Consider the following 25471-nt stretch of genomic DNA (forward strand, 5'->3'; position numbering starts at 1 on the left):
GAAATGATCAAGTATGACACATAGAATGGATCTGCTATTCCCGTTTAAATAAAAAAAAATCATTTCAGTAGGCCTTTAAACTCGATATTCGATATAAATCTCAATATATTTTCCGGTGAAAGTATACCATACTTGCCAACCCTCCCGTTTTTAGCGGGAGAATCCCGGTATTCAGCGCCTCTCCCGACAACCTCCCGGCAGAGATTTTCTCCCGACAAACTCCCGGTATTCAGCCGGAGCTGGAGGCCACGCCCCCTCCAGCTCAATGCGGACCTGAGACTGAGTGGGGACAGCCTGTTCTCACGTCCGCTTTCCCACCATATAAACAGCTTGCCTGCCCAATGACGTCATAACATCTAGGGCTTTTAGAGAGTAGAGTGCACAACTGCGCACACAACAAGGAGACGAAGCAGAAGAACGAGGAAATTACAGACATGGCGACGCCGTCGACGAGCAAGATGAAGAAATAGGCTTGCAAGTTCCAAAACGAATGGAAACAAGAATTTCAGTTCATCCAGGACAGTTCGAAGGGGAAGGTGTATGTTGCCTGTAAATTTTGTAGAACAGACTCCATTGAACACGGTGGCCGAAATGATATACTCATCATGAACGGAGAAGTTAAACAGGACAATACTGCCATCTAATGGATAGCCACCGGAACACTGAAATTCAAGTATTTATTTATTATTTCTATGTAAATAAAATATATATATATATATATATATATATATATATATATATATATATATATATATATATATATATATATATATATATATATATATATATATATATATATATATATATATATGTATGTATAGCTAGAATTCACTGAAAGTCAAGTATTTCATACATATATATATATATATATATATATATATATATATATATATATATATATATATATATATATATATATATATATATATATATATATATGTATAGCTAGAATTCACTGAAAGTCAAGTATTTCATACATATATATATATATATATATATGTATAGCTAGAATTCACTGAAAGTCAAGTATTTCATACATATATATATATATATATATATATATATATATATATATATATATATATATATATACCTGTATATATACTGTATATATATATATATATGAAATACTCGAGTTGGTGAATTCTAGCTGTAAATAACCACGCCCCCACCCGCCCCCCACCTCCCGATATTGGAGGTCTCAAGGTTGAGAAATTGAAGTGAATGACAACTGTACTGTAAACAGTCAGTGGCACTTTTATTGAACCAGGACCTTCGTATTGTGAGGCACATGCACTAACTCCTGTTCCACCGTGCTGCCTAAGATCAACATGTTGCAATTTTCAACTTAGGTTGGCGGAAGTAGACTATGCCTTGGTTCATGGGCAAGACCAGGAATCTTGACCACAGTCTCCACTTTGCTGCACTTCGCCCTCAGTTTCTCCTTGTTTAATATCTTTCCTCATGCACAGAAGTAAAAACAGGAGACACTTTTGGTTGTTTGTTAGCATGTCTCTGTCCAAATGATGTGTTCAGTTTTTGTGGTACTATTTCGAAGTGGAAACCCCCAAACAGAGTCATGTGGATGACTGAGCACAACGTTTTTGGACAGGTGTTTGCTTCCAGCTTTGAGGGAACAGTTTGGAGAAAGCCCCTTTACCTGTTGTCATAAAGCAAGGTGTGGCTTTGGGGATGGCGATGGCGATGGCGAGCCAGCATTCCGTCTGCTTGTGATGTCACAATTGAGTAGTAGGAGCTGGCGTGGTTCTGGCATTCTTTTCCACAGGCTGTGGTGCAGATAAAGAAAGATGTAGCCCCGAAGCATCAACCTGCCCTGCCCTCCACCTCATGTCTCAACCCGTCCTTGCTTGTCAGCTCTCATTTCCCTCTGACAAATAGTCCCCCAGCTTCCACGCTGAGGAGGGGGAGGACACTGTAAATATGTTCTTGCAGTGTCACACTCTCAGACGTCGTTGTATTTCAGACATCATACCCCGGCAGGTAATGACCCGGGGATGTTCTTATCATCTGTAGATACTTGAAGGCTGTGACAAACCACTCGGAGCTCAGAATGTTACACAGATGTATGTGTGTGTGCCATCTTTTCTATTATGGTCTGTTTTCTTGTTTATCAGCGTGCGTAATATTCACAGTAGATATAGTGCTAGTGGTAGCACTTCATGATAAGCTGATTGGCATGGATGATGAAAATGCTACGCTTTACTCTGCAGGCGTTCTTCTTTTGTAGCGTTTGTGTGCTGGCATGCGGATCTGAGACACTTCCCCAATGCAGGACCAATTTTGTACATGCACAGTTATTTGCTAGAATTTAGACATACATGCTTTCCCTTAAAATAATTGCAAAAAATCCTTTGCTGGGTCAAACTGTCATCATCACCAACATGTGTTTATTAGGCAGACAATATTTTAGCGGCCAAGCAAGTATAAAGATAAGTTTGTAGTTAATTCTTGGTGTAACTAAAAAACAATAAAACTGTCGCAGATGTACTCACACATTTGTACTTGTCTCCTTCTTCTTCTTTTTCTCCTTCTTCTACTTTTTTGTTCATTTTCCTTTTCTTCTTCTAATTCTTCAACTTCTTTTTCTTCTTCTTTTGCTTTTTCTTCCACTTTTTCTTCTTCTTCTTATTTTTATTCTCTTCCTCTCCTTCTTCTTTCTCTTCTACTTTTTGTTCCTTTTCCTTTTCTTCTTCTTCTAATTCTTCTTCTTTTTCTCTTTCTCTTCTTCTTTCTCTTCTTCTTCTTCTATTTATTTTTTTTCTGCCTTTTCTTCTTCTTTTATTTATTTGTTTCTGCTTGTCCTTATTCTTATTATTATCATTATCTTCCTCTCCTTCCTCTTTTTCTTCTTCTTTTTCTTCTCTTCCTCTCCTTCCTCTTTCTCTTCTTCTTCTTCTTCTTCTTCTTCTCCTTGTTCTTTTTAGTCTTCTCTTCCTCTCCTTTCTCTTCTTCTTCTTCTTCTCCTTGTTCTTTTTAGTCTTCTCTTCCTCTCCTTTCTCTTCTTTTTCTTTTTCTTCTTCTTTTTCTTCTCTTCCTCTCCTTCCTCTTTCTCTTCTTCTTCTTCTTCTTCTTCTTCTTCTTCTTCTTCTTCTTCTTCTTCTTCTTCTTCTTCTTCTTTTTCTGCTTCCCCATCCTATTCCTCTTCTTCCTTTTGGTCTTTTTCTTCATTTTATTCCTCTTCTTCTTCTGCTTCCCCATCCTATTCCTCTTCTTCCTTTTTGTCTTTTCCTTCAGTTTCTTCCTCTTCTTCTTCTGCTTCCCCATTCTATTCCTCTTTTTCCTTTTTGTCTTTTCCTTCATTTTCTTCCTCTTCTTCTTCTGCTTCCCCATCCTATTCCTCTTCTTCCTTTTTGTCTTTTCCTTCATTTTCTTCCTCTTCTTCTTCTCCTCCCTGATCTTTTTTGTTATATTTTTATGCTACTTCCTATTTTGCTTATTCTTACTCTTACTCTTATCTGTCGTCTTCTTTCTCTTCTTTTTGTTCTTTGTCGTTTTCTTCCTCGTTTGTTTAAAGAACATGTTTTACGTCTTTTCGCAGCTTTCACCAGGGAGGCACTGGATAATTTACTGCATGTTATCATGCTTCTACCTGTGGCGTTTTGCTATGTTTTCAAACAAGCAGCAGACATGTAGCTCTTTTTATGGGTATTTTAGAAGCAGTCTTACAGAGCATCAATGAAAACCACATTTTTTGGTGGGGGGGGGGATCACATCACCGCAGCGTCTGGAATGATCCAAACGCAAGAAAATGCATAATGGAAGACATTTTTTAATGCAGTAGATTTATTTTGATAATATATTTCCTGAAAAAAACAAAAAACGAGCAGCATTTAAACTAAAACACAAAATGCATCAATTGAATTCAATTTAAACAACCCCTTGAATCACCCAGCATGCAGCTATAAAATTATGAATTCTATTGCTAATTGTAATAAATCCATTATAAAATGACAGCCTGTCGTTTCCTTTAACTTGGACACACACATTTATACCTTTGGCCATTCTAAGCCAGTAATTTGCAAGAGTTATCTCACCCTGTGAGAAGCCTCCATTTTACTAATGTTTTCCAATGTTGTAAAAATGCGTAGAATAAATATAACGATCCAGCCTGTGACAGAGTAATTTTGATAGTAGGCTAATACATACTCTTACATCATGTGTTGCCTTCATTATAACACTTATATAAGACTCTGATTTTTTTGCGACTCCAGGCAGATGTTTTTTGGTATTTTTGGTCCAATACGGCTCTTTCAACATTTTGGTTTGCCGACCCCTGTTCTAGGGGCTATAGGCGTGTTAGTGCTACACCCGTTGGCACACCTCCAGCCCACTGATAAAGCAGTATCATGGCGTGCTGAGGTAAAGCCTGGAGGATTGAGAATGTGTGACTTTGACTTGAAGTGTCTTCATCTGGTCTCTGTCTATTGTCTCTTTACGGTCTCACCAGGTTTAACGACAACGCTGCTCGCATGACGGGTTCAGTGTGCGATTGTTTGAGAATGCTAACTAAGTCGTTCCCTGTTGAGGAGTAGCAGAACTGGTTTAGTCTGTGACCTTTTTTGTGTGTGTCACGACTGAATGGCTTCCCTGAATGGAGCACTGAAGGCAGAGTTAATGCAGCGAGACGACAACAACAATAACAAACAGATGACAGAACGAGACAAACCAGAAAGAGCGAGACGTGATATAGAACTCTTTGCATATGCAAGTAGTGTGTAATATCACAAGGATGATAAATGTATAGAAAAAAAACAGCCCCTTTTTCTAACCTTTGACCTGCATCTCAATGACTCCTGTGCTTTGTGTCAAGTGTCCATGTAACCCTTAGCTGTCCATGGGTGTTAATAATAATAATAACATTTAATATTTAAGTATTTTATGAATTTTAAGCATCACAACTAGGGATGTCCGATAATATCGGGCTGCAGCTATTATCGGCCGATAAATGCTTTAAAATGTAATATTGGAAATTATCGGCATCGGTTTCAAAAAGTAAAATGTAAGACTTTTTAAAACGCCGCTGTACGGAGGGTACACGGACGTAGGGAGAAGTACAGAGCGCCAATAAACCTTAAACGCACTGCCTTTCCGTGCCGGCCCAATCACATAATATCTACGGCTTTTCACACACACAAGTGAATGCAAGGCATACTTGGTCAACAGCCATACAGGTCACACTGAGGGTGGCCGTATAAACATACCCGATTTTCCTGGGAGACTCCCGAATTTCAGTGCCCCTCCCGAAAATCTCCCGGGGCAACCATTCTCCCGATTTCCACCCGGACAACAATATTGGGGGCGTGCCTTAAAGACACTGCCTTTACCGTCGTCGTTTATGTCGTCACATCAGCTTTTCCTCCATACAAACAGCGTGCCGGCCCAGTCACATAATATATGCGGCTTTTACACACACATAAGTGAATGCAAGGCATACTTGATCAACAGCCATACAGGTCACACTGAGAGTGGCCGTATAAACAACTTTAACACTGTTACAAATATGCGCCACACTGTGAACCCACACCAAACAAGAATGACAAACACATTTCGGGAAAACATCCACACCGTAACACAACATAAACACAACAGACTAAATACCCAGAACCCCTTGCAGCACTAACTCTTCCGGGACGCTACAATATATACCCCCTACCCCTCTCCCCCACCTCAACCCCGCCCGCCCACCTCAACCTCCTCATGCTCTTTCAGGGAGAGCATGTCCCAAATTCCAAGCTGCTGTTTTGAGGCATGTTAAAAAAAATAATGCACTTTGTGACTTCAATAATAAATATGGCAGTGCCATGTTGGCACTTTTTTCCATAACTTGAGTTGATTTATTTTGGAAAACCTTGTTACATAGTTTAATGCATCCAACGGGGCATCACAACAAAATCAGGCATAATAATGTGTTAATTCCACGACTGTATATATCGGTATCGGTTGATATCGGAATCTGTAATTAAGAGTTGGACAATATCGGAATATCGGATATCGGCAAAAAAGCCATTATCGGACATCTCTAATCACAACAATAGCTTTTTTTTTCTTCATCACTGACTATTACTCACTGCAGACTTTATGAGAGCCAACAACCATAATAAATCACATCACTTACTGTGCAAGGTCTGCTATCGATAGGATGCCGACTGCTAGGAAGTCCATATATTCCCATTTAGGTGAAAAATGTCTCATAATCCTCACGAAGAAACAGGGTGGGAGGGGGAGCAAGTGTCTTTTTTTGTGTCGTACTTGCCAGTTTCGGGTCCTAAATGGCTGTCAAATTGTACCAACTTGTTGGAGTACCTACTCAGACGTCTCATGTCCAGGAGAGATGCATTGTACTTGTTTTAATGCTACACTGTAGCTGCTAGAAAAACGGATGTGACGTCATATGCAACCCTCTTATAGATGTAATGGTAATGAGCTGTGTTAGTTGATGCCTGTTTCTAACAGAGTTTGAGTTTTGTTCTGGTCTATGCTGATCCGGCCCTCGGGCCATACGTTTGACACCCCTGGTGTAAGGTTAAGGAGTGGAGAAGGAGGACACAATTGTTAGCGACACTTGAATAGCTATGTTAGCTACGGTGCTAACATTACACACACATTTTAACAGAAACATCATGCTAGGGTAGCTTATATATATAAAGGTTTATTTGAAATAGGGACAGATACAAAAACATAAGACATCTGAAACAGTTATCAAATGTATGCATCATAGTGTTTGTAGCCAAAGCTAATTTACAACACTTGTCCCCAACAACAACACAGATCCAACATCATTAAAATAGGAAAATAAAAAATAGAATAAGGCAAAGATGAGTCGATAATAATGATAATAGAAATAATACAGACAAAGTGCAAACTAGATAAAAGCCAATAATAATAATAACACAGACAAAGTGCAGACTATAAAAACCAATTACCGTATTTTTCGGAGAATAAGTCGCACTGGAGTATAAGTCGCATTTTTGGGGGAAATGTATTTGATAAAACCCAACACTAAGAATAGACATTTGAAAGGCAATTTAAAATAAATAAAGAATAGTGAACAACAGGCTGAATAAGTGTATGTTATATGACGCATAAATAACCAACTGAGAACGTGCCTGGTATGTTAACGTAACATATTGTGGTAAGAGTCATTCAAATAACTATAACATATAGAACATGCTATACGTTTACCAAACAATCTGTCACTCCTAAATCGCTAAATCCCATGAAATCTTATACGTCTAGTCTCTTACGTGAATGAGCTAAATAATATTATTTGATATTTTACGGTAATGTGTTAACAATTTCACACATAAGTCACTCCTGAGTATAAGTCGCACCCCCGGCCAAACTATGAAAAAAACTGTGACTTATAGTCCGAAAAATACGGTAGTGAAAATTAGTAAAAACTAAACATGGAAACACGATTGTTGCTCAGCTAGCCCCAATTTTGTTTGTTTTTTGAAAGTGACAAGTGCAGGTATACTTTTCAAAGTGTCAGGTAAAGAGTTCCATAGTTGTGGTCCTTTTATTGAAAAGGCAGTCTGGGCAAAAGATGTTCTACGGCAGTGGTTCTCAAATGGGGGTACGCGTACCCTTGGGGGTACTTGAAGGTATGCCAAGTGGTACGTGAGATTTTTTTTAAATGTCTGTCAAAAAGAACTGTGAAAAGAAATGCAACAATGCAATATTCAGTGTTGACAGCTAGATTTTTTTGTGGACATGTTCCATAAATATTGATGTTAAAGATTTCTTTTTTTGTGAAGAAATGTTTAGAATTAAGTTTATGAATCCAGATGGATCTCTATTACAATCCCCAAAGAGGGCACTTTAAGTTGATGGTTACTTCTATGTGTAGAAATCTTTATTTATAATTGAATCACTTGTTTATTTTTCAACAAGTTTTTAGTTATTTTTATATCTTTTTTTCCAAATAGTTCAAGAAAGACCACAACAAATGAGCAATATTTTGCACTGTTATACAATTTAATAAATCAGAAACTGATGACATAGTGCTGTATTTTACTTCTTTATCTCTTTTTTTTAACCAAAAATGCTTTGCTCGGATTAGGGGGTACTTGAGTTAAAAAAAATGTTCACAGGGGGTACATCACTGAAAAAAGGTTGAGAACCACGGTTCTACGGAATGGAACGCAACAGTTGCCTTTTGACATTGCTCGGGTGGTAGATCTGGTACCACTTTGCAGTCTTGTAATTGCCTTGCAGAGCAATTGGGGAGCAGAGTTATCCAAGCATTTCAAAACCAGTTTGACTGTGTGTAACAAAATAAAATTGGTAAAACTTAAAATATTGTATTTGGTTAAAATTTGGCAATGATGATTATTAGTGTAAGAAACACAAAATGATCCAACTTACAACTTGCCATTCTGTAGCTGACTGAGGGATATTGAGCGGAGCTCCAGGTTGTTTTAAGATGTGTAGCGAAGCCTATCTATTTTTCTTTTCTTTCCCCGTTTTCTCATTTCCAACAGGCAGGTCAGAGTCCATGAAAAATAAGATTTTTGTATCATGTCATGGAGAGGAGTATTTTCTCACTTTTTTTTTCCTCAAACTTTTAACCTCACATTTGTGTTTGTGTTTAAACCAGCACGAGTCAGTTCGGTGTCGTGACATTCTATCATGCAACTTTACTCGTGTGGGAAGCTGCAGTGTGTCTATTCTCTACATAGTCTCGGTTGTAACCAGATCTTCCATCTTTGGATGTGAGACGTGTTCCCCTGTTCACGGGCGTGAAGGGGACAGACATGATGTTCCACAGATGATTGGATATCTCTTCTCCTCAAATACTTCCCTCCTGCGCGATTAAGTCACTCCTTTTAGGGAAATATTTATACTTCCTTTTGGAGAGCTTTTATGTTAAGAGTGAGGAGAAGAAAAGAAAAGCCGTTTTCCTGGTGTGACGTCAAAGATGGTGCAATTCCTCATCGAGACATTCCCAGAGAAGGCGTGTCAAAAACACACATATTTTATAAAGGAGTTACGTGGGCTGTGAGGTCAATGTGAGTGTGTTGTCATCATGCTGCCTGTTCAGCTGTCATACGTTCATTATTATTGGCACAACCTTTGACCTCTCACCTATATTGTGAGGACGGGTCTTTTTGAGTTATTGTTTTTCTACTTGCTTTTAATTGGGAAAGTGTAAAAAAAGAAGTTGACCAGAAACTTATTTTGCAAATAATCATTAATTTAGAATTTAATGGCAGCAACACATTGCAAAAAAGTTGGCACAGGGGCATTTTTACCACTGTGTTACATGGCCTTTCCTTTTAACAACACTCAGTAATTAACAACACTCAGTAAACATTTGGGAACTGAGGAGACCAATTTTTGAAGCTTTTCAGGTGGAATTCTTTCCCATTCTTGCTTGATGTACAGCTTAAGTTGTTCAACAGTCCGGGGTCTCTGTTGTCGTATTTTAGGCTTCACAATGCGCCACACATTTTTAATGAGAGACAGGTCTGGACTACAGGCAGGCCAGTCTAGTACCCGCACTCTTTTACTATGAAGCCACGCTGTTGTAACGCGTGGCTTGGCATTGTCTTGCTGAAATAAGCAGGGGCGTCCATGATAACGTTGCTTGGATGGCACCATACGGGCGGTATGGCTCGGTTGGTAGAGTGGCCGTGCCAGCAACTTGAGGGTTGCAGGTTCGATCCCCATTTCCGCCATCGTAGTCACTGCTGTTGTGTCCTTGGGCAAGACACTTTACCCATCTGCTCCCAGTGCACCCACACTGGTTTAAATGTAACTTAGATATTGGGTTTCACTATGTAAAAGCGCTTTGAGTCACTAGAGAAAAGCGCTACATAAAAATAATTCACTTCACTCCAAAACCTGTATGTACCTGTCAGAATTAATGGTGCCTTCACAAATGTGTAAGTTACCCATGCCTTGGGCACTAATACACCCCCATACCATCACAGATGCTGGCTTTTGAAGTTTGCGCCAAGAACAATCCGGATGGTTCTTTTCCTCTTTGTTCCGGAGGACACGACGCCCACAGTTTCCAAAAACAATTTGAAATGTGTACTCGTCAGACCACAGAACACTTTTCCACTTTGCATCAGTCCATCTTAGATGAGCTCGGGCCCAGTGAAGCCGGCGGCGTTTCTGGGTGTTGTTGATAAATGGCTTTCGCTTTGCATAGTAGAGTTTTAACTTGCACTTACAGATGTAGCGACCAACTGTAGTTACTGACAGTGGGTTTCTGAAGTGTTCCTGAGCCCATGTGGTGATATCCTTTACACACTGATGTCGCTTGTTGATGCAGTACAGCCTGAGGGATTGAAGGTCACGGGCTTAGCTGCTTACGCGCAGTGATTTCTCCAGATTCTCTGAACCCTTTGATGATATTACGGACCGTAGATGGTGAAATCCCTAAATTCCTTGCAATAGCTGGTTGAGAAAGGTTTTTCTTAAACTGTTCAACAATTTGCTCACGCATTTGTTGACAAAGTGGTGACCCTCGCCCCATCCTTGTTTGTGAATGACTGAGCATTTCATGGAATCTACTTTTATACCCAATCATGGCACCCACCTGTTCCCAATTTGCCTGTTCACATGTGGGATGTTCCAAATAAGTGTTTGATGAGCATTCCTCAACTTTATCAGTATTTATTGCCACCTTTCCCAACTTCTTTGTCACGTCTTGCTGGCATCAAATTCTAAAGTTAATGATTATTTGCTAAAAGAAAAAAAGTTTATCAGTTTGAACATCAAATATGTTGTCTTTGTAGCATATTCAACTGAATATGGGTTGAAAATGATTTGCAAATCATTGTATTCCGTTTATATTTACATCTAACACAATTTCCCAACTCATATGGAAACGGGGTTTGTAAGTACAGGGTTTTATTTTCCTATATTCAAACAGTGTTCCTGTTCAAACTGCGTGTAATGTTAGAGTGGCTAAAATATTCATGTTGAATACTTGTTTTTAATGCATACTTAGGCCTACTAGGCTACTGTATTTTAATGGTGGTCATTATGGTGGTACTTGGAGAGACACGTTTTTTTACTTGGTGAAAAAGGTTTAAGAACAGTTTGACCCTGAAACAGATTATTTATTTTGCTTTCCATTATTATTATGTTTTTGTGGGAAGAGATTTTCAACTTACAGTCAGACTGTTTACACTTATTAACATTGAACAGGGCATTTCTACAGTTGACTCAATTTCTCATTTGCATTTTCATGCATTTTCTAGAAACGTGTTGGGTCACGTGATCAATGCACCTACAGTAGGGGGATCCTGACTTTTTTTTCCCCTGAGAAAAATTAAAGAATGCGGAGACCATGTTGATATTATCAACGCTAAAACCAATCCAATGTGGTCTGGGGATGATATATTGATTTAATCTTCTACAAAGTCGGTGTATCTCAATACTTTGGATGCCGCACGCTCAGTCTGAGGATCGTCTCTTAATGCTGTAAAAGTTATGAATAAATCATAGTGAGGAGCGTGTCATCGGCTGATGTTTTCCTTACTCACTCAGGACGTTCCCTGTTCACCGTTCCCAGCATCAACGTGTATCTTACATGCACGGACGTGTCATGACGAGCGGGACATCCTGTATTGTTACACACTACAAAGCACGTACATCATAGTGGATTAGGGACAGGCTCTTTTCCACAGTCGGCGTGAACGTCACAACTGTTACGGGATTCCCTCCCATCAAAACCCCTCCGAACTAGACGGGATTACGGGTTGCAGCAGCAGATCTCCCCCTGATGACACAGGTGTTAGTCATCTCCCTGGAGACTAAGGCGCTCATGGTGATGCTGCGCTGGAGGATTATTGGCTGCAGGTATTGTTAGAGCAGAGGTACTCCGCTTTATGTTTACTCCCAACAATATCGCGCTAATGGCGCTGAAATGGAAATTGACGTCAAGCGAGTAGTAGTGTAAAGTACAGTATGTGCAGTGAGCTGTATAACAGTACAACATCCGTTGTTATTACAGTATATCTTCTCAAGAGACAACACTATGGAAAGTCAACTTGTACATACTTTTGAGTAATCCGTGTACATCTTGTGTAGTACATTAACGATCCACTGAAAATAACTCAACGCTTCACATAAACTGTATTTGCCGGACCCACAAAATTTTTAAATATATATATATTAGGGGTGTAACGGTACACAAAGATTTCGGTTCGGTACGTACCTCGGTTTAGAGGTCACGGTTCGGTTCATTTTCGGTACAGTAAGAAAACAACAAAATATACATTTTTGGGTTATTTATTTACCAAATTTGCAAAATCTTCCACCAAAAATATTTTTCTTAGTGGAATATTCGGTGTGAAGTAATCAGAATCTTGGATAGGTCAATAATTCATTATAACATTGATTTTGATTCAATATTATGTTTTGAGCAATGACAGTTTGAAAGAAAAAAAAAAAGCTTTGTTTTATTAGTCAACATTGTAACTTTTTCTAAATTATATTTAACCTTTAAGTTTTTTTATTTCACTTTTGTTATGTTTTTGTTTATTTTAATAGTATTTTTAGAATGTGCCGTGGGCCTTTAAAACATGAGCTGTGGGCCGCAAATGGCCTCCGGGGCACACTTTTGACACCCCTGCTATAGATAATAAAAAAATTAAATCTGATTTAATTTTAAAAAAGTTGGATATGGATAAAAAGTAGAGCCTGGCGACGCATGCGCGTTTATTATAACACTCTCGCTCTCTCTGTCTCTGCCCCTCCCTCGTAAAATGCTGCTGCACGCATAATTTGTTTTGTTTTTATCCCCTTCTTAACCCTGAACGTACATTGAAAATACATGCAATTCTAACTCAAAATGCCGGACATTTGAGGCATTTAAGAAACCCCGCCCTGACTGCTCCGCAAAGGAGGACATGTCCGGTGAAAAGAGGACGTATGGTCAGTCTATCGTAGCCCGTTAGCTGCTAGCATGCCGTGTATTGTGCCTCGGTGTGCATTGTTTACACAACGTGCGTTACGCTACTTAATATGTCCGTGTGGAAACTCGTTCGGTACAACTCCGAACCGAATCGGAACCCCCGTACCGAAACGGTTCAATACAAATACACATACCGTTACACCCCTAATATATATATATATAAAAATATATATATTAGTCACACCAGACTATAAGCCGCAGATACACTATATTTCCAAAAGTATTTGGCCACCCATCCAAATGATGACAATCAGGTGTCCTAATCACTTGACCCGGTGTATAAAATCAAGCACTTAGGCATGGAGACTGTTTCTACAAACATTTGGGAAAGAATGGGCCGCTCTCAGTGATTTCCAGCGTGGAACTGTCATAGAATGCGACCTGTACAGCAAATCCAGTCGTGAAATTTCCTCACTCCTAAATATTCCAAAGTCAACTGTATTATAAGAAAAGTGAAGAGTCTGGGAACAACAGCAAGTCAGCCACCAAGTGGTAGGCCACGTAAACTGACAGAGAGGTCAGCGGATGCTGAAGCGCACAGTGTAAAGACTTTCTGCACAATCAGTTGCTACAGAGCTCCAAACTTCATGTGACATTCCAATTAGCCCACGTACAGTACGCAGAGGGCTTCATGGAATGGGTTTCCATGGCTGAGCAGCAGTATCTAAGCCATACATCACCAAGTCCAATGCAAAGCGTGGGATGCAGTGGTGTGAAGCACGTTGCCAGTCGATTCTAGAGCAGTCATCTCTGGAGTGATGAATCACGCTTTTCCATCTGGCAATCTGATGGACTAGTCTGGGTTTGGAGGTTGCCAGGAGAACGGTACATTTCGGACTGCATTGTGCCGAGTGTGAGATTTGGTAGAGGAGGAATTATGGTGTGGGGTTGTTTTTTCAGGAGTTGGGCTTGGCCCCTTAGTTCCAGTGAAAGGAACTTTGAATGCTCCAGGATACCAAAACATTTTGGACAATTCCATGAGATGGCACTTCAAGTTCATATGTGGGTAAAGACAGGTGGCCAAATACTTTTGGCAATATAGTGTATATACATTGTGAAATGGGTTATTTACACAGAAAGATTTTGTATGTTTTTTTTTCATACCTTAATTGTTTCCAAACAGTGCCTGTAACACGGTAGTAAAACGGCTGATCAAACAAAACAAAAGTCACTGTCATATCAATTTTTGAAACTGAAACAGTAGAAAATAAATGCCATTGTAAGTTAATAATACCAACACAGACCCTTGTAAACGCGTTAGATATTAGCTCATGCTAACTACGCTAGCTTGATTACATTACGATAGCGCGTACAAATATGCATGAAAACACTCCTACAGACATCACACATGGGACGGTTTAGGAAGTATGAATTGTATTAGTTATATTGTAAAACTTACAAACGTTGCTTGGCTTGATGAATGAAGAAACTATGTGAGTAGAAACAACTAGAAGATATTATATTATATAATATTATGATTATATAATATATCCATCCATCCATTTTCTACCGCTTGTTCCTTTCGGAAGTCGCATAATATAATATATATACAGTATAATATATTATATACTGTATATAAAATATGTAAATATTACATATATGTTATATTTTATATTGCTACTATGGTACATTTTTAGTGTACTTTATACCTTTTTGTTTTCGTCCTCTTTTTGTGCCCTTTTGTGCATTATCCTTTCCATCTTTTGTAACTGTGCTACTGTGTTGAACAATTTCCTTTGTGTATCATTAAAAGTTTGTTTCAGTCTAAGACAGAACTTGTACTTCTGGTTCAAGGCACTAAGTAGAAGGAAATACTGTAGACGTTCAATCGCAGCGCTTGCAGTGAGCAAACTCGTCCAAAAGATAGCGCTATAGCACCAACAAAAACACACCTTTTCAGTTAAGCCGATAGCGAGGAAAAAAAACCTGTAAGTTGGCCGCAGGGTTCAAAGCGTAGAAAACAAGTAGCGGTTTATAGTCTGGAAAATATGGTATAATATACCTTACCTTACCTTACCTCAGACCCGCCGTCATGGGCTGAAAGCTGTTTTTTATTTTTATTCATTATTTTACATCAGAGCAGGGAAAAATAGGACAATATTTAATCAAAACAAAGGCACATTGACTAAGATGATAACACAATTAACTAACAATTCACTTAAGTAAAAAAAAAGAGCAGAAAATGTGTTATGGTGTGAGTGTAAGGTAAGACATATCATTTGCCGTTTGGTTTCGCAATATTATGCAAAAGCAACTTTTCTTACCTTCTGGTACCTGCTGATCTGTATACTGAAAAAGTGCGCGCGTCCGCTTTTGTAGTCCGTACCGACACCGTAGTCGACAAGCATCTTTTTTTTCTCTATCTTTTTGTTATGGGACATTCATCCTCCACTGTTGCCATTTGTAATATAAAGTAGTGTAAAGTTCTTACTTATACAGTATCTGTCGGTAAAGTCGCTATGAAAGCGCTAAAACATACCAGTGTAGTGAGTTTACATTATTCACTCAAGGAACTTTAGTTATTAAAGAGTTCCGGTCGGACGTTTTTTTCACGGGACACATTTCCGGTGTTGTTGTTTGCGGATGAGGAGAGGCTGCTCCGTTATTGATTTAAGTAAAGTCTGAATGTCATTAAAACAGTTAGCTCCATCTTTTGACACTTCTTCCACTCCAGTCCTTGCGCGCTCGACCGCTAAAACAAAGATGACGTCATGACGGGGAGAAGACGCTGTCGAAGGTGAGCCACGTAAATAAAACCGCACACAAAACGGCGCATCTGGAAGCGACTGTCAGAAAGCGACTTGAAGATGATCTGTAAAACATAATCTATGTAACATTTTGACCAAAGAACCACCATTACATGTTATTTAGACCACAAGGAAGTGTTTTACATTTAGAAAAAAAATAAAATAATATGACTCCTTTAATGCGCCCTATAATCCGGTGCGCTTATATATGAAAAAAGATTTTAAAAATAGACCATTCATCGGCAGTGCGCCTTATAATCCGGTGCGCCCTGTGGTACGGAAAATACGGTACATGCAAAGTTACATAAGTCAAGCCTTTATTTGATATAATTTTGATGATCATGCATGGATTGCAGTTTTTGAAAACCACACATTTTCTGAGAATTTCAATTTGAGATTTTCATAAACTGTAAACCATAATCATCAAAATTATATCAAAAGAGTTGCATGTTATGAGCCTATGTCATTGTGACAGTCTCTCACTGTCGCCCGGGTTCCATGGACCACCAAGCACAGACATGACTTCGAGCAGTTTTGACTTTGTTTATTTTTCAATAATACTCAGTCTCTTCGGGTCGCTTTTTAGCTCCTCTTCCTGCTCATTCTTCGGTCCGCTTTTCAGCCTGCCGCGTCGTCTTTGTCTGCCTCTCGCTCTCTTCCGCGCTGCATCCACTGTTGGCTCTCCCACTCCTACTCTCCCATCGTTCTCGGCTGCCGCCCTTTTATTCATTGAGAGGAGATTATATAATTGTGCCCAGGTGGGCACCTGACTTTTATCACTGCGTCGATCCCGGCCGGCCACGCCTCCTCGCCGCCATCTTGGAGTCGGCCCCGGCGTGCTCTGCCTCGCTGTCGGTCTGCTGGCCACGCCTCCCCACAGTCATATATTACGTTCACATTGTAAATCTAATTGCTGGAATAAACAAACCTTTGCACAATTTTTTTTAGAGTTTCACCTCTATATGCAGGAAGTGGAGGTATGTACAGTGTGAAGGTGCACGGGTTGGTGTTCTTCCAAATTAGGATTAGGACTGCCTGCGCCCTACTTAATGTTATGCTCCATCTTTGCTTCGCTAACAGTTTTTCTCCTTCTTCCTTTACAGTTTCGACGTAGACAATGGAACCTCATCAGGTCGCAGTCCACTGGACCCGATGGCCAGCCCAGGATCTGGCCTCATCCTGCAGGCCAATTTCGTCCACAGCCAGCGGAGAGAGTCGTTCCTGTATCGCTCCGACAGCGACTACGACCTCTCGCCCAAATCCATGTCCCGAAACTCCTCCATCGCCAGCGACATGTAAGTCCCTAAAATCTATACTGCGAGGTATATATTGCAGCCTTCTGCGATAACGATATATGTATACCACGATATATCATTGTGCATGTTAATGATAATAGACACACCGGATTACAGAAGCTCCTAATTTACCTGCTGATTTATGCGGTAATTTATTGTGTCATTTCCATTCAAATGTACCAACAACTTAGTCTTCTGCTGTTTCAATACTTGGGCGATACTACAAATGTGTGTATCGATCCAATACCAAGTATTTACAGGGGCAGTTAATACTGATACTTCACATTTTTAAGATCATTGAAGGATTACATTTTTAAACACGATTAGAATCAGACAAAAACACAGGATGGTAATTAGATATTAACATTATTACCTTATTATTACCTACCTATTATTATCATACATTATTTTGAGCAAAATAGAGTTTAAAAAAAAACTACTTAACATAAGCAAAAATTACCATTGGCTCTGGTTTGAATTTAATCCTTGGTTTTTTGCCCTTAAAGCCCACCTCTGTCCAGGGACTTATTTTCAGAATTCGTAAACAACAACAAAAATGACTAAGTAACAATTTAGTGAGAATAAAAAGTAAATCCATCCATTCACTTTAGTATCGATGTTGATACCATACTTGGTATCTTAAAGCCCCACTTGGCCAGTGGACCAAAGCGGTAGTGTTTTGCCAGAAGACCACATTTCCCATGATGACTAGCGCATATAGCGTCATACTGACACGATGTACGCTGTAATATTGGCACAAATATTACGTTTCTAATGGCTATGTTGATGTTGACAAGCAGACATTATCAAGAAATGATCTTGTAATGCGCTACAAACTTGACGCTACTACCAACAATGTATCAGGGCGGATATGAACCGGAGCAAAGAAAGACTGGCGGGAGAGTTTTTCCGAAGGAAGTAGTGTGAAACTGCAACCTATCACGCTGGTGGTTATTTATTGACACCACTTAAATTTACGAAAGCTAACATTAGCGTTATCATTTTGATCTGAGCATCGAATAGTCCAGCAGGAACAGAGCTGAGGGTCAGCGGGTGAAAGCCGGGGCAATGTCGAGCCTGACTGTCCTTTTATCTGGACAGGCTGTATTTTTCTTTTATTGTCTCCTCAGGCAAAAACTTTTCGTTTCTTTGGTTTGTTTTGTTGATAGCAGTAATTGCACGAACATTCTTCTTCATCTGTTTTCCGGCAGCACGTAGGCATTTGCATCGACTTCCATCTTATTAACGAATGGTGGTAGGGGTAGTGACGTATGCCGTAAAGGAAGTCAGCACATGTGTAGTTTTTTGTATGGCAGGGTTCCTGCCACCCTCCTCAAAGTAGCTAAGTGCCAGTGAAATCAATACAGACCCCCTCAGGTCAAGACGCATTCAACTAGTTGTAAGTCGGTTTATCATCCCAAAAGTTGTGAAAATATTTTATGAAGGTTGAAAAGTTACTTAGTACAAAACCCGTTTCCATATGAGTTGGGAAATTGTGTTAGATGTAAATATTAAGATTAAAGATTAAAGTACCAATGATTGTCACACACAAATATAAACGGAATACAATGATTTGCAAATCATTTTCAACCCATATTCAGTTGAATATGCTACAAAAACAACATATTTGATGTTCAAACTGATAAACTTTTTTTTTTTTGCAAATTATAATTAACTTTAGAATTTGATGCCAGCAACACGTGACAAAGAAGTGTTTGTCACGTGTTTCAGGTCCTTGCAAGCTTGTCTTGTGTTTCAAGTACATGGGCCAGACGTGGCCGTCAAAGAGGCCGGGGGGGTCTGGACCAAAGAGGAAAAGAACCATCCGGATTGTTATAGGCGCAAAGTTGAAAAGCCAGCATCTGTGATGGTATGGGGGTGTATTAGTGCCCAAGAAATGGGTAACTTACACATCTGTGAAGGCGCCATTAATGCTGAAAGGTACATACAGCTTTTGGAGCAACATATGTTGCCATCCAAGCAACGTTACCATGGACGCCCCTGCTTATTTCAGCAAGACAATGCCAAGTCACGTGTTACATCAACGTGGCTTCATAGTAAAAGAGTGCGGGTACTAGACTGGCCTGCCTGTAGTCCAGACCTGTCTCCCATTGAAAATGTGTGGCGCATTATGAAGCCTAAAATACCACAACGGAGACCCCCGGACTGTTGAACAACTTAAGCTGTACATCAAGCAAGAATGGGAAAGAATTCCACCTGAGAAGCTTAAAAAATGTGTCTCCACAGTTCCCAAACGTTTACTGAGTGTTGTTAAAAGGAAAGGCCATGTAACACAGTGGTGAACATGCCCTTTCCCATGAAATTCTAAGTTAATTATTATTTGCAAAAAAAACAAAGTTTATGAGTTTGAACATCCAATATCTTGTCTTTGTAGTGCATTCAATTGAATATGGGTTGAAAAGGATTTACAAATCATTGTATTCCGTTTATATTTACATCTTACACAATTTACCAACTCATATGGAAACGGGGTTTGTACTACTTTAACTGTCCATATTTGTATCGATCCGTTCAAGAGCTCGAGCTTAGCGGTCAGCTTGACTTCTTGTGTCCTCCTACAGTGTCTGATGTATGTACTTGTATGTACTTAGATGCGTACTTTATTTTCTGACATAAAGGCGATGATTGCTGACTTAGAAGTGGCTTTACACTGTCAAGGAACATTAGCCGCATGCTGGCTTGCAAGGACGCTGTTGTGTTGTCAAATTTAGCGGGACAGAGCTATAATGTGTCATCAACATGCGTTATACCGATATAAAGATAGTATTAAAATCTGTTACATCCACCATATTTATATCATTTAAATATCTAGCCCCTAAAGAACTTTTTTTTTTCTTTAAATCTAACCTCCCTGTTGAGCTGGAAGCTTTTTATTCTATTTATAGACTCCTTTTTTTGCCTGTGCCACAGCTGGATGTTTATCTGAGCAGGTTTTTAAAGCCGCATGGACCACTTTTGGCTGTGGAGGGAAGTGTGCATGATCTGCAGCTCGCCACGTAGCCTGGTCTTTATTCTTATCACACGTCATGCACAAGCTGCATGACATGGACTTAAATCGTTGCTTTAATGACAAAAGTATGTCCCTTACAAAGATAATAGTGCTCAGTTTTGTTCATTTAACAATGTTCTGTAGTTAGCTCCCCAAAGCCTCCTTCCAGGTTGTGCATATGGTGATAGCGTGCACTCTCATGATTGGTGCTATCCAGTTACATGAAGCAGGCGTACAGGAAATGGAAAAATGTATCAAATGAAAAAAAAATATGACTGAATACGAATCATCCTTACTGTTTATTTTTACTAGCTAGTCAAACATTTTACAATGATAATGAACTGTTACAAGTAGAGATGTCCGATAATCCGATATTGTCCGACTCTTAATTACCGATTCCGATATCAACCGATACCGATATATACAGTCGTGGAATTAACACATTATTATGCCTAATTTTGTTGTGATGCCCCGCTGGATGCATTAAACAATGTAACAAGGTTTTCCAAAATAAATCAACTCAAGTTATGGAAAAAATTGCCAACATGGCACTGCCATATTTATTATTGAAGTCACAAAGTGCATTATTTTTTTTAACATGCCTCAAAACAGCAGCTTGGAATTTGGGACATGCTCTCCATGAGAGAGCATAAGGAGGTTGAGGTGGGGGGGGGGGGGGGGGGTAGCGGGGGGTGTATATTGTAGCGTCCCGGAAGAGTTAGTGCTGCAAGGGGTTCTAGGTATTTGTTCTGTTGTGTTTATGTTGTGTTACGGTGCGGATGTTCTCCCGAAATGTGTTTGTCATTCTTGTTTGGTGTGGGTTCACAGTGTGGCGCATATTTGTAACAGTGTTAAAAGTTGTTTATATGTCCACCCTCAGTGTGACCTGTATGGCTGTTGACCAAGTATGCATTGCATTCACTTGTGTGTGTGAAAAGCCATAGATATTATGTGATTGGGCCGGCACGCAAAAGCAGTGCCTTTAAGGTTTATTGGCGCTCTGTACTTCTCCCTACGTCCGTGTACCACTCCATACAGCGGCGTTTTAAAAAGTCATAAATTGTACTTTTTGAAACCGATACCGATAATTTCCGATATTACATTTTAAAGCATTTATCGGCCGATAATATCGGCAGTCCGATATTATCGGACATCTCTAGTTACAAGCTTACTTGTACCCTTTTTACACAGAGAAACCTTTAACACAGGGGTGTCAAACGTACGGCCCGAACAGGTTTTATCCGGCCCGCGGGATGAGTTTGCTAAGTATAAAAATTCACCTGAAATGTTTGAATGAAAGAAACAGCTGTTCTAAATGTGTCCACTGGATGTCGCAATAGCAATTATTTGTATCTTTATAGATGATGCTGTATATGTAGAAAATAAACCACATGATGTCAGTCAAGGAAAATTATCAAACTACATAAATAACATCCTGTAATTTGATTTTGATACCATTTTTTTATCTTGATAAACTTAAAATGAACACCAATGAGTTCACTGATGAACATTATCACATGATTTATTCAGAAAATATAAATAATGACAAATAAAGTATATATACTATTAACGGCAACAGCTAATTGTAAAAAAAACAAAACAACAACAACAAAATGATTTGTACAATTTCAGAATGTGCTTGTTCTATTTTTAAACAAATAAAACAATCTGAAGTTGTCTTTATTTTTAAGTTCTCGTGCTGTAAAATGAGTTTGACACCCCTGCTTTAACACATTGTATATTGCCCAAAACGATAAATGAACAAATGTAACTTTTACATTAGATAATTAGCAAAATCCTTAATGATTGTCAAGGGAAGAGGATCAATCTCCAAAATGTGGAGTTTTTTAGCTAAAAAAAATGAAATAAAAATGTCATCAGTTACCCTATAAAAAAGGGTGTTAGGGCAGTATTAGGGAAACAAATAATTTAATTTTGTGATGAAGATAAAGTTATGCTCTGACATTATGTCCGAATATTATGATTTTAAAGTAATTATGTTATTTAGGGGTTCCCTAATACAACTTGTTCACTTTTGATTGATATTTTGTAGTGTGAATAGTTTGAAAAGGCTTGATCAAGTAAAATGACTGAAACAGAGAACAACTATTTCCTATTAACGGTCTGGAATGGAGTTACGCTGTCTTTAAGTTGGAGTGGTAATGGAGTTTTTTGGCGACCCCGAGTGGCCATAATAATTTCATTAAGTTAAGCTCATCATGACAGTAAATTCAATGATGCGGCTACATTTGTCACTGGATACTTTTTAATACGCCTTTGCCTTGGAGACTTTATAAATAAGTATGTAGTATGCCACTAAAAGTATTTGATCATTGTTTTTATTGACACATTTGGTGTTTTAGACTGCAATAGTATTTAATTAAAGACACATAAAGACGTGTAGCTTCTAGGTTTTTGTGTGCTTAGCTGTTGTGTAGTTGCCATGTTTACCTTTTGTAAATGATTTCACTAAAATACAAGAAAAGGCCAAACTTGTGTGAACATTGGAAGACATTTAGATGTTAACTGAGTGTCCAGCTTTGCACAAATAAACACGCTGCATGACTGCTTGTACTAGAGTTTATATCAGAGATTTCAAATGCAAGTCAATATAATCAAATACTTTCTTTTTTGCTGATATCAGACCGATAGCAACACCCTTATTATTATTATTAGAATAATTTTATATTATTTAAATTTTTTACAAGAACAAAGTCCCATTTAAAAAATTGTTTTTACAATTAATTAATTAATTTCTCAAATTAAAATGCATGTTTAAAAAAGTTCACGTTGTAATCAAAAAGTAAATGTCTTTTATGATTAAATAATTTGAATATTACTATATGCATACATACATATAGATATAAATATAATTTTTCTATTTATTTATATATTTTTTCATGGCCAAATATGTTTGGTGTGGTGTATTGTTACTCGCTTCTGCTTTTCATGGCATAAGGCAGTGATTCTTAAACTGTGGTACATGGGCTTCCTCTAGTGCAGGGGTGGGCAATTCATTTTTACCGGGGGCCGCATGAGCAACCCGAGCACTGCTGGAGGGCCACACCGACAATATTTCAATTAAATTTTGTTCAAATTATTTTTGATATACATAAATAATAATAATAATAATAATACTTTCATTTAACCTAACTTAACTTTATACAAAAGCAGATTGCTTTTGATGGTTTTATTTTTACCACTGTCTTACACAACACTTCCTGATGTATAATACAATGCAAAAATGTCAATTTCTGTCTTTATCCTGCCTCCTCTTTAAAAGTCCAACATTTCTCCCCGTCAGATTTGGACAACCATCTGTTGTCACACCTGCCAGCTTGTCCCATTTCAGTCCTAACATGTCCAAACACGCACTTATCTATGTGAACAAGTCATTACCTGTAGTTGTCTCTTTAATTGACTGCATGGCTGCCAGCTCCTCCGTGATTTGAAAGTCTGCAGTTATCCCACGTAAGAAGATGAGCAGCTGGGCGGTGTCACGTACATCGCAGCTCTCATCCAAAGCCAGCGAAAAACAGTCAAAGTCGGCCGTTCTGTTCTTCAGCTGAAGCTCCAAGTTTCCAGCGATGGTCTCAACCCGCCTCGTTACAGTGCGTCGGGAGAGTGACACGTTCTCAAATGCGCCCCTCTTCTCCGGGCATATCAGCGCAACAGAGTCCAATAAGCACTCCTTAATAAACTCTCCGGCAGAAAACGCCTTACTTTTTCTGGCGATTTTGTGAGAAATGACGAAACTTGTTCTGACAGCTGCATCTCTGGGGGTGAGAAATTTGGCAAAAAGTCCTTGTTGGGTTTGCAGTTTTACCATCAACGTATCAGCCTCCCTTGCGCGCGCTTCATCAGACAGATTCCGGTATTTTTCCTCGTGCTTCGTCGTGTAGTGGCGATTCAAATTATATTCTTTAAACACAGCAAACTGTGTACCACAAATTAAGCACACGGCTTTACCTTTAATTTCTGTAAAGAAATACTTGGCAGTCCATGTCTTGTTGAAAACACAGCATTCGTCATCAACTTTTCTCTTTTTAGCGTCTCGGGGCTAACCGGGCATCACTTGTCGCTGTGCACCTTCACTCACAGGTTACACACGGACATACGCCTATAAATAACACTTTTCAAAATAATAGCAGCACAGTTGTATTGCACGCACGACATAGATGCTTTTTTAAATGTATTTTGTAATTTGTGATTGCCGCTGTTCACATTCACTCACAATCGCGCACGAGCATAGTCCACACGGAAGTAATACAAATAACGCTTTTCAAAACAAAAGCAGCACCGTTGTATTGCACACTCGACATAGATACTTTTTAAAATTTATTTTGTAATTTATGATTGGCCTCACGCGGGCCGGACAGGGACGCACAAAGGGCCGGATGTGGCCCGCGGGCCGTAGAATGCCCAGGTCTGCTCTAGTGGTACGCCAAAGAAGTGTATATGTATGTACTGTATGTGGAGTATCATTATTGAGGATGTTTGTGCGTTGTGTGTAATGTTACCGTGGCCAAAACTTGTTAAATAAAACCTCTGCCTTTTTTTTAATGAATACTTAGACCTGCTACGCTACTGTGTTCTAATGTTGTTTTCTGTGGTGGTACTTGGTAAAGAAAGGTTAAGAGCCACTAGCATAAGGCATGGGTTCCATTCCTGGACAGCGAAAGTGAAAGAGAGATCAAATATTTACAATATTGAATTATTATGATAATTACAAGGGCTGGCATAACACAAACATATTATTCATAAAATATCTAATAGTGTTTTCTCTATTGGAGGATTACCAAAGTTGTAATACAGAAACTTCAGAAGATGTTCCATATTAGTTTAACAAGCTTCTAATTATGCTGAAAAAGGTTGTAATATTATGAGATTACTGGAAATCCTACAGCAACTCACGGTTCGATTTGCTTCCACTTCTTGGGTTGAGGATTCAATTCAGATTCGATTATCGATTCAACACCATTTTCGAAATATATTATTTGGTATAAAATAATAGTCTTTTTAAAAAATGTTTTCATGTACATATTTACATTTTTTGTATTGACTCTTAAAAATGAGGAATAGATTTAGGTGTCACGATTTTGCTATGAATCGACTTGAAATGACTGTATGAATTGTTCCGATAAAAAAAATATATATAAATATTATAAGAAAAAAAATAAGCATTTAAGTTTTGCAATGAAAAGGGTTGGACTTAAAGAATAAAAAGGTGATATTGTGATTTGACAATTGTAAAATGACAAGATTTTGTTCTGAAATATTTTTATCATTAGTTGTGGTTATTGATTGGATTTGTTAGATTTCTTTTCAGTGTAGTTCGATTCATAATCAACCAAAGTTGTGTGCCTAATATCATGAATATTACGAAGATACAAGTTTGTTTGTTTTTTATGTGCTTTTTTTGAAAACCAAAAAAGGACAAACTATAAGTCAGAGTCATGTTTAG

General features: G+C 38.7%; 1 protein-coding gene across 6 annotated transcripts in view; it reads left to right on the forward strand.

Annotated features, from left to right (window-relative positions):
- pde4d (phosphodiesterase 4D, cAMP-specific) overlaps positions 1 to 25471 on the forward strand; it is a 422736-nt gene that overhangs the window by 351406 nt on the left and 45859 nt on the right. For 4 of the 6 annotated variants that reach the window (XM_062025749.1, XM_062025750.1, XM_062025751.1 and 1 more), the window contains exon 2: positions 16806 to 16997. In XM_062025749.1, the coding sequence (XP_061881733.1) occupies positions 16806 to 16997 (192 nt within the window). Of the gene's footprint in view, positions 1 to 11680; positions 11856 to 16805; positions 16998 to 25471 lie in introns of those variants that run through there. The other 2 variants (XM_062025752.1, XM_062025755.1) reach the window with 2 other exon arrangements.

Source organism: Entelurus aequoreus, linkage group LG17 (genome assembly GCF_033978785.1).
Source record: "Entelurus aequoreus isolate RoL-2023_Sb linkage group LG17, RoL_Eaeq_v1.1, whole genome shotgun sequence".
NCBI lineage: Eukaryota > Metazoa > Chordata > Actinopteri > Syngnathiformes > Syngnathidae > Entelurus > Entelurus aequoreus.